General features: G+C 42.8%; 1 protein-coding gene across 1 annotated transcript; it reads right to left on the bottom strand.

Moving 5' to 3' along the window:
• Positions 1-2712: 2712 nt before the first annotated feature.
• Positions 2713-10637, bottom strand: dnaja2b (DnaJ heat shock protein family (Hsp40) member A2b). Its single transcript, XM_072695452.1, is given in 10 exon segments — positions 2713-3427; positions 4601-4728; positions 4946-5090; positions 6086-6282; positions 6410-6543; positions 7594-7674; positions 8293-8389; positions 8392-8521; positions 8620-8679; positions 10488-10637. Coding segments are annotated over 10 exon segments (1239 nt in total). The 5' UTR covers positions 10566-10637; the 3' UTR covers positions 2713-3238.
• Positions 10638-10648: the final 11 nt, after the last annotated feature.

The following is a 10648-nucleotide window of genomic DNA, read 5'->3' as shown; positions in this document are numbered from 1 at the left end:
CTGGAATCCTAAAGACCCCTCTAAGCTTAGATACTACTAAATACAGAGGTCAGTCTGGAGACATAGTACTCCACACACTCTGCACACTAAGTACTCTAGAAAGAGGAGGGTCTTCAGTCCGGGTTTGAAGACTGTTCGGACACCCAGGGGACGCTCGTTCCACCACCTTGGTGCCAGGACAGCAAAAAAAAAAAGCCTGGACGCTCTTGTGGATCTTAATTAACTAAATGACTCGTCTAGACATTAAAGTCTGGTTCTTGTCACAGTGTCTCAGATTCTCACACTTCAAGCCTTCAAGGACCCACTGTTCACCTGCTGCCTAACCTGTAGATCTTGGCAGGTGCCACTGGAGCCGGGGAATCATTCGTTATTCATATCACTTAACCTGTCAGTGGTTTTAATGTTATGGCTAGTTGGTTGATGTATGTATTTCTTGACAGGAGCCATAATCAATCAAATGATTAGTGATGATAAGTGATCATAAAAATGAGCAGCACAGACAAATTGTGAAAAATTGAAAATTAGTATATATATATATATATATATATATATATATATATATATATATATATATATATATATATATATAAACGTAAATGAAATAATTATAAATAAGTCTAATGTTAAATTTTTCACAATTTTCAAATCTCTGATCATATAAAAACTGCATTAAATCTGCAAACGGGTCTAATACAAAAGCATATACCCCATACTTAGTGATGTCACTTCCTCTGGCAGGAAGTCAAACCACCTTTCTCAATATTTTGTATAAAATGTAGGATAAATCAACAGTATCTTTATTATAGATTTATTATAATTTAATAAATTCGGCAAATCTTTTATTGTGATGTTGAATGAACCTCTTATTCAGTGTTTAATAAACGATAATCCATATAATTCAGCTTTTATTCGAGTCTGGTGTCTGATGTCTGAGGTTAGCTCATGGACTTAAGGCACAAGCTAGTGGAAACTGTCAGACGAGTCAAATCTCCCCCCATCCCCACCCCCAAGGATGATGACAGGGTTGTGGGTTCGATACCTGGGCTCTGCAGGCTGCCACTGTTGAACCCTTGAGCAAGGCCTCCCCTAGGCCCCTTCCCCAGGCGCCACAGCAATGGCTGCTCACGGCTCATGTGGCTGGCCATGTGCTCACTGTCACCGTGTGTGTTTGATCGCTAGTGTGTGTGTATGTGTGTGTTCAGTGTGTGTTCAGTGTGTTCAAGCAGAGGCCAAATTCCATCTGTGTCCAACACTAATGAGGAATATGATTGCCTTGTCTTGCAACTCCATTGTTCTGCTTAGCGGCTCTGCACGTGCACAGATCCACAAATTTTAATGTCTTTATGATAATTATGCTCCTAATCTATAATCTATAGCTTACTGTTAATATTAGAAATGTTCTAATCACCTTAATGACCTAATATCCCCCCCATATACAGTGGTCTACATTATGCTAATGTATTTGCTAGACCTCTGCTGGGAGCACTCCCTGCTGTGATGCTTTTAGCTTATTGAAAATCCTGCCTACTGGTTTGTGTGTGTGTGTGTGTGTGTGTGTGTGTGTGTGTGTGTGTGTGAGTGCACTGTAGGAAGATGAACAGCATCAGAAGACCCTGGTCAGAGAGAAACTGCAGCAGCTGCGCAGGGAACGCTCCTACATCCTGCAGTCGAGGAGAGAGAGGTAATACACAGTACTTGGAGAGATGGAGAGCACAGCTGGATGGAGCTGCGTGTGCTGAAAACCCTGGATTAATGTTTTAAATGAGATTTACAAGCTCTTGACCGTCTGTGTCTGCAGGAATACTGCTGGATTTAAGGAACTGCTTGCACCTATGGCTAACACAGAAGATGGGCTGGAATATGTGGGGTGAATTAGCCACATATGGGATATTTTGGGGGGTATTGGGGTCATCCCTCACATGCCACCACAGCTTGTGTAAAACTCCCAGTTTTTTTGACTTTAATTTATTTGAGGATGACCTACACTGAACAAAGCCTAGGCTAGGGTATGTGGTCACCTAAATGACCAGCTTCTTAACCACCTTGACCTCCAGCTACCAGCAAAACTCTTGGTCTTGAGCTGAATTGTTTTTTAGCAAGGGTGGGATGCCTAGGCTTTGTGTCCCACCCTAGCTGAAAAAATTTAGCTTAAGACCAAGACTTTTGCTGGTAGCTGGAGGTCAAGGTGGTTAAGAAGCTGGTCATCTAGGTGACAACATACGCTATGCTGGTATCCTGGCCATTTGATTGTGGTCATGATTGTTGACCAGCATGATCAAGCTTGGTTATACTGGTTATCTATCTATCTTGGTCAGGTTGATCAGGCTTTTAGACCAGTTAAACCATCAAACTCCAAACTTGGGTTGACCAAGCCAGTCAATCATCTTAACCAGCTTGGGCTGACCATGCTTTCCAACCCCCCATGAGGGCTATTAGGGAAGTTCACCCTTTATACACACTTGAAGCTCTGGAAGCTCTACTGCCCTCTGTGGGCATCTTTGAAAGGGTAGCTTTCAACAAGGGGTTGTCTGCAGTGACCTAATATGACCAGGAGATGCTATTAAAACCATCTACACTGTTAAACTGTATCAACGTAATAATATGAATAATATTAGACTGTTTCTGTCCTTTAGACTAATTATGAACCTATAAAAAAGACGATAGAGTTGATATTTATAGGAACAAATGAGCAGAAAGATTGACAAGCATGTATTTTAGACACAAGTTTAAATGTTTTATTGAACTTCAAGACACTTCCACAGCGGTAACATCACTGTCTCAGTCTCCATTCAGACACAATGCAGTCTTTTCTTCACAATCTGTGTGCGTGTGTACATGTCTGTGCACTGTTTGTGTGTATGTGTGTGTGTGTGTGTATGTGTGTGTATATACCAATCATAACTTAAATCCTATACACAAAGTCAGTTCCCCCCCATATTTCAAGTTTCAGTCAACATGTACACAGTATGTAAAAGTCTACAATGACAAATGCAACATGAAATAAAACACTCCTCTCATTCTGCCTCTACTTCTCTCCCTCCCGTCATCAATTTAAAACATTAGTGGATGTGTTCTGCCTGCAAGGTTGTGTTTCTATTTTAACGTCCAGTCTTAGCAGATGTGAATGGGTCGTGGTCACTACACTGTGCGATCAATGATTTGGGGGTTTGAGAGTTTGTCCAACTGAAATGGAATCAAGAGTTTTCCCAGGAGAAACACTGTGAGGACTTGTGGGACTTTACTGGTGGGCGCACTGCACTCCGGGCCCGTGCGGACCGCCTTCCTCGTCCGAGCTGTCGTTGTAGGCCTCGCGTCGGTGACCTCCAGACGAGCCCTGACTCATGTCAAACTCCTGCAGGTCAACCTCTTCTGTATCAGCTGAGATGACGGGAACCTCCTCACGTGATGGTAGCAGGTCTTCCAACTCCTACAAACATAAACAATTCTTTAAATATAGATTTGGGTCATGACTGAGATGCAGTATATAGCCACCTGCCCACCTCCGTCTCTCTCCCTTTACCTCCATCTACGTCTTTCTCCCTCAATCTCCATCCAGCAAATCAATCGCTACCAATGCCTCAATCTCACGTTCTCGATAGCTACCAATGTCTTTCAATAGCTTAATGCCTTACTTTCAATCTTCTTCTACTAAGGTCTCAATCTCTCTATTTACCAATATGTCTCAAGATATTTCTCAATCTCTAGCAAAGCCCTAATATCTCTCAATCTCCATTTACCAATATGTCTCAATTTCCTTCACCAGGTCTCCCAATCTCTACCAAGGTCTCAATAGCTCAGTATCTCTCTCAATATCCATCAATGTCTCAATGTCTCTACCAATGTCTCTCAATAGCTCTCTCGATGTCCATCAATGTCTCTACCAATAGGTCTGTCTCTACCAATGTCTCTTAATAGCTCAATAACTCTCTCGATATCCATCAATGTCTCTACCAATGTCTCTTAATAGTTCAATAACTCTCTCGATATCCATCAATGTCTCTACCAATAGGTCTCAGTCTCTACCAATGTCTCTCAATAGCTCAATATCACTTGATATCTACCAACGTCTCTCTCAAGCTCTACCACTGTCAATATCTCAATCGCTACTTACCAGTATCATCCGTCTCTACCAATAGGCCTCAATCTATACCAAAAGCTTTCTACCAATATCTCTCAATAGCTCAATAATCACTCTCTCTCGATATCCATCAGTGTCTCTACCAATAGGTCTCAGTCTCTACCAATGTCTCTCTTAATAGCTCAATATCTCTCAATCTAACAATTTCTCTAAATGTCTCCATCACTCAATCTCCATTTACCAATATGTCTCAATTTCTGTCTCTACCAATAGGTCTCACAATCTACCAATATCAACCAGTGTCCCTTAATACCTCAATTTCTCCCTTATTCTCTACCAATGTCTCTTAATATCTATTTACCAATGTTTCAAGATCTCTCTATATCTTTATTTACCAATGTCTCTCAATACGCTCTCAGTCTATGCCAATATGTCTCAATAGCTCTGTCTCTACCATAATATACCTACACAAGATATGAGGTATAAGGAGGTTGTTTAGACCCTTATGAAATTAAAAATTACCGTTAGTTTCTCTGTGCTGATCCAGCCATTATCTGGGAACCGCACATCAAACTTGATGTAGAGATCTCCTTTCTCAAACGGGTTTCTGTACTGGGGCATTCCCTCGCCACGGACAACTCTAATAGAACCTAAAACAGCAGAGGCACAACAACACTGTGACATCATTTTATGCCTCGCCTCCACCCAGTTCAATAGTGATGAATTTGACGTACTAGGGTTTCCCAGAACAAGTTTAAGCCTAAAAAAAAAAATTTCCAAACAATTTAGTCCAAGACTGCTTAATCCAGTTCTTCAACAGAACAAGCGAGGGCATCTCGCACACCGTGCACATCCACATTTACACACCTGGCTCTATGACTTTGCCGGCAGGGTACTTAATGAGGAGGTGTCGGCCGTCAAGGTGCGTGACAGTAAGCTGGAAGCCGCAGAGCGCCTCCACCAGGCCGATGCTCTGGCTCATGTGTAGATCATTACCGTCGCGGCGGAACTCCTACACACAGACACACATGCTTAAATAATCATATTCTCAGTGTACAGTAGCTAAAATACAGTAAAATAAAGTTGTAATGGAGTTTTTCCATTACTGCATATTTGTGAATAGATTTAGATTTTTACATTTGATTTATTCATAGAGCAAAGTTATCCAAATACACAAATTATGTGGAAAATGTAATTGGTCCTTAATTACTTAACCTAATAAACTAAATTGAATTAATAATGAGATTCAGCAAGCCAGGCCTATGGAATATTAACTGCACACTAATTAATGTTCATTAGAATGACAGTCAGCAAAGTTACCAGACCGTAATCAAAAGACAACCCAGACGACTTCAGAAAAAACCTGCCTACATTTCAGTCTGGATTGATATACTTGGGTTACACAACATTTCAGTTTTAGAGTATCACCAGCTCACAGCCAGAGCCATTATCTACACATTTAGAACTCTAGGAACATCGGTTAATCCTCCCAGGTGTGGCTGACCTGCCAAAATGGCCTTAATGGTGAGACACCAAACAATTCCAGAACTGCATCCAGGTAGGTCTCTGAAGCCTCAACGAAGGTCATTGTTCAGAGCTCCACAGTAATAAATAATCTGGGTGATATTCAGTCATATTTACTTTTCCTCAGTTTAACATTTAAGCATGGTGTTGGTAGTGGGACTGTATTGGGCTGTTTAGCTGCCTTTGGATTGGACTATTGTGTTATTGTAAAAAACGTGAATTCTGTTCTATATAAAAAATAAGCAGCAAAGTCACAGTCTTGACTTGAACCTAATAGAGAAAGTATGGAAAGGCCTCAATCAGGTACTTTAAATGTGCGCACACACAGAGCTTGGATAAAGCAGTTCCAGAAACTGTATCATACAACAGGTTAAATTTGGAGCAATTAATATTTCACATGGGTAATTCTTTAAATCCAAAAGTCTTTTTCACAGCATTGTACACACACAATGTGTTAATTAACCAGTATGTAAGAAGTCCTACCTCATGCTCCTTCTCCTGCAGTACCAGTATAATATCTCCAGGCTCAGTGTTAGGGGACTGGTCTGCTTCTCCACTGAATGTGATCTTCTGGCCATGCTTCATTCCCTTATCCACATGAACCTCCAAAACCTTCATCTCCTTAATCACCTTGCGGCCCTCGCATTGTTTGCAGCGGTCCCTCTCACTGATCACCTCCCCTGCAGATGGCATTAAACAATATTCCTTAAACACCACAACCAACCGCAATCAGATGAGCCTTCAGAGCACTGGGCTGAAGGTACTGGGTGATACAAAAACATCTGATCATCACAGAGAGACCCTCACCCTCTCCACTGCAGTCACTGCACACTGTCTGCATTTGTTGGACCATGCCAGGAGCCAGCTGCCTAATCATGATCCGCATGCCCCTTCCTCTGCACGTGGTACACTTCTGCACTGCCCCGGTCTTACCACCCTGACTGAGAGGGAGAGAGAAGATTCAGGTGTTCAATCTATAAAAGACATTGATGAACCAATGTGCAAATAATTACCAATAATTAACAGTGCTGTTCATTATACACTATACAGACACTCCAACACACTGAAAACCAGCTAAAATAGACCACATACACAAATACTCTATTCAGCTTGTTTTACAGTGCTTTTATACACTATACCAAATCGATATGTCCAAATGTTTGTGGACACCCCTTCTAATGAATGCATTGAGCTATTTTAAGTTACACACCTTGTCTAGCCCCTGTAGAGAAGTACTTGCCAATAGAATAGGACTCTCTGGGGCAGACAAACATGAACCTATTGGCACCATGCTGCCTAATGCCAGGTGTGGGCTAGAGGGGTATAAAGCCCCCCAGCATTGAGCTGTGGAGCAGTGAAGGAACTGTGTTCTCTGAGCTCAGCACTCTGAGGGCCCTGACCCCGCTCTGTAACTTTACATGGTCTGACACTCGGTGGCTGAGCTGCTCTCTGTGGTTCCTCTAAACACTTCCACTGTTTAATAATAATAATACCACTAGGAGGGAGGAAATTTCACCAGCTGACTTGTTGTTGTTGGTGCAGCGGTGTCTCCTATTACATACAGAACCACGCTGGAGTTCAGTGAGCTCTTCAGGACCTCCCATTCTTTCACTGATGTGTGGAAGAAAGGCAGACTGCAGGGCTGAGGGCTTGATTTTATACACCTGTGGGGTTTTTTTTCTAGGTGTGTCCCAATACTTTTGTCCATATAGTGTACATGTAGATGTCTCTACTTGCATACAGTATAGTGGTGGGCAGGATAATACATTTATATCTAGAATACATGTATGAAGAGACCTGTTTTTTTGTTTATTTGGTGCACAATTTAGCAAGTGGGCATCTTCGGAGCACTGAACACACTAAACCATGCAGGGCAGGTTGTATTCTAGGGCCAAGACTAGTGCCAGAAACACCAACAAAGGGAGTAGAAACAATTTGAATTCAGCCACAGAGCTGTGCTTATGTATAAGAGAACAAAAATATATACTCACCCATTGCAGGCACTACACAGGACATTCTTGCTGAGCTGTAGTTTGGTCGTTTTCCCATTGTAAAGATCTTCTAAAGACACCCTGCCAGACACAAATTCACAATTCAGCTCTGCTTTAGCTTCTAGGCTCCAGGACCACCAAGCCAGAACCAGGAAATATACAATTCTGATCTCTTAAGCCCTTGAAATATTTCAAATATGCCCTTCTGCAAGTTCAAAAACAAAGGCCCAGTAAGTCCAAGTCATGTTCCTTAAGAGTAAACATGATTAGGTGGGGTGACAAACTATGAAATCTGGAGACTTTGGTAATCCAGAAGAATATAGGCATTTTCAGACCTGACAACAGAACACCTCCCTGCCTAATATTGATCATTCAAGGCATGGGACTCCACAAGACCTGCAAGTCGTGAAGAGCGGCCACCATGATCATTAATAAGCTTTGAACATCCATGATCCTGCAGTTCACCGGTTGTCCTTTCTTTAACAAGTTCTGGAGATGTTCTGACCCAGTCTGACCCAATCTTTAAAGAACTGATCGTTCACTTGTTGCTTAATATGTGGATCCCACCCCTTTACAGGTGCCACTGTAGATCAGTGGTGTTAATGTTATGGCTGATCGGTCAATCTGAAAATCTAAAACAACTTTTCCAAGCCCAGTTTCCCCAAAAGCAACTTCCTACTCCAGCGCCCAGTAACTCACTTCAGTGGATGCACCATATCCTCTCCTCTCCTCCGGCCTCCATTTCGGCTTCTGCTGCTCTGACCGCCCATGAAGCCAAACAGACCTCCACCAAAATATGTGAAAAGATGTCCTCCATTCCGGCTCCTCCACCGCCACCCTCACGCAGGCCCTGCTCTCCATAGCGGTCGTACAACTCCTTCTTCTCTGGATTAGTCAGCACCTCATACGCAAAGCTGATCTCCTTAAACTGACACACAAAAAAACAAGGCAAATTTGATTCATTTATATATATTTTTGTAATTCACACACAGAAGACTTCTGTAGGTCAAAGGGTGAAGCTCTTACCTTGTCTCCTGCATTGGGATTCTTATCAGGGTGGTACTCTTTCGCCAATTTGCGATAGGCCTGTAATCACAGCACAACATTTAGCACCAATTCTGAAATCCAAACCACATGTGATGAACTGTTAATATTCATTAAATACTAAAAGAGATCCACTGCATTGACAAAAGTATTGGGACACCTGTTCATTCATTGAATCCTTCTCAAATCAATGTTACTATTTACTTATTCTTGTTTTTGTTGGAGTAACTGTCCAACAGTCTTTAGTGTCCAGGGAAGAATACGTTCTACTAGATTTTGAAGAACCACTGCGGTGAGGATTTGATTGCATTATGCAACAAGTGTGTTTGGGAGGTCAGGATGCTGAATGATGATGATCACCACCCAAACTTCATTCCCAAAAGTACTGGATGGAGCTCAACCATACATCATTTCAGAGAACACAGTTCCTCCACAGCTCAATGCTGGGGGGCTTTACACCCCTCTATAGCCCACGCCTGGCATTAGGCAGCATGGTGCCAACAGGTTCATAATGTTTACCTGCTCCAGAGAGTTCTATTCTATTGCCAACTCAATTGAGGTCACCTAATGAATGAGAATACTAGACTTGCGTTATTTCTTTTATTTTATTTATTTATTTTTTTTTTTGGAATATGTAAAATGAATTTCTAAAGAAATATTCCAATACAATAAACACGTATCTCCATTTTTGAATGTTTTTAGTTTTCTCCATGGTTTGAACCCCCTATATACTGTGCTGATCATCCTGAATGAATTGCAAAAATTCTCTTTGAATGGAAGTGAATGTAAAGTAAGAGCTTATTCCACATAATCTAGAGCATTTCTATCAGTCTGGATAAGCTCTTTATTTTACTTTGACTTTTTAATTCAAAGTTAAGATCATTTTTGCCTTCTCCTGTAAAAATCACCATTTTGGAGATAAAAAAAAAACAGCCAGTATTTTCATTAACCCTTAGAAATACTGTATTTTGTCTATGATGATAAACAGACCTGTATATAAATTTAACACAGATGGTAGAGTTTAAGAAACTTACTAGCTGAGTGTTTACATGCCATATAAAACTTTACCATTTCAAAATAAAAGCAAAAAGGCTTCGTTCATCATCATAATAATAATAATAATAATCTAAGCCATATTTCCCAACCATCTCTTGGATCACATCTAGTCTCAAAACCAAATCAGAGGTACCAGAGATTCCTCCGGATCCTGGGGAGAACCCAGGAGAACCCGGGAGAACCCAGGAGAACCCGGGAGAACCCGGGACAGGTCTCCAGCAGTCTTCACCCAGGGGAGACAATGGCGCGTTTCCGCTGCAGCTCTTAGCTGGAGGAGCCGCTCAGCTCCGGCCGGCCGGGTCTCTCTCTGTTCCTACAGAATGACCCAGTCTGGCATGTAGGCCCATTTCACTGCTAGGCCCAAAGTCGATGGACATTTGTCCCAGTTCACCACCACGGTCAGCCGGCCGGTCAGTCAGCCGGTCAGCCGCTCCAGCTAGCGCTAGCTATAGCATCCAGCTCTCTCCAGCATCTTTTGTCAGGACCGGGAGCCGGAGAGGCTTTCCGGGGACATCCTGCAGCTAGCTACCCTTTAAAACACGCCAGTGTGATCAGTGTTCATCACAGCTACACCAAAATAATTTAACAGGAGAGGAGAGGAGAGGAGAGGAGAGGAGAGGAGAGGAGAGGAGAGGAGAGGAGCGGGTTAAAGCACCAGGCCACACGAGACTGAGGTCAGCAGCTAACGCGCTAGCTAGCGATGTAGCCACAGCTAGCCCGGCAGCTAACAGCAGGACTCAGCCAGGGGCCCGGCCCGCCGAAACACGGCTCGGGGAGAGGACCGAGGACCGTACCTTCTTCAGCTCGTTCTCCGTGGCCGTGGGAGACACGCCGAGGAGGTCATATAGTTTAGTATCCGCGACGTTCGCCATGGCGGAGGAGGAGTGGAGGAAGGAGCGGCGGAGCGGGAGGCCGAGCTTCAGTTAAAGGAGGAGGGAGAGAGAGAGAGGGAGAA

The sequence above is a fragment of the Salminus brasiliensis genome, chromosome 13, assembly GCF_030463535.1.
Source record: "Salminus brasiliensis chromosome 13, fSalBra1.hap2, whole genome shotgun sequence".
Taxonomy (NCBI): Eukaryota; Metazoa; Chordata; class Actinopteri; order Characiformes; family Bryconidae; genus Salminus; species Salminus brasiliensis.
Note: the sequence above shows the minus strand (reverse complement) of the source record. Positions and strands in the feature narration are given on the sequence as shown.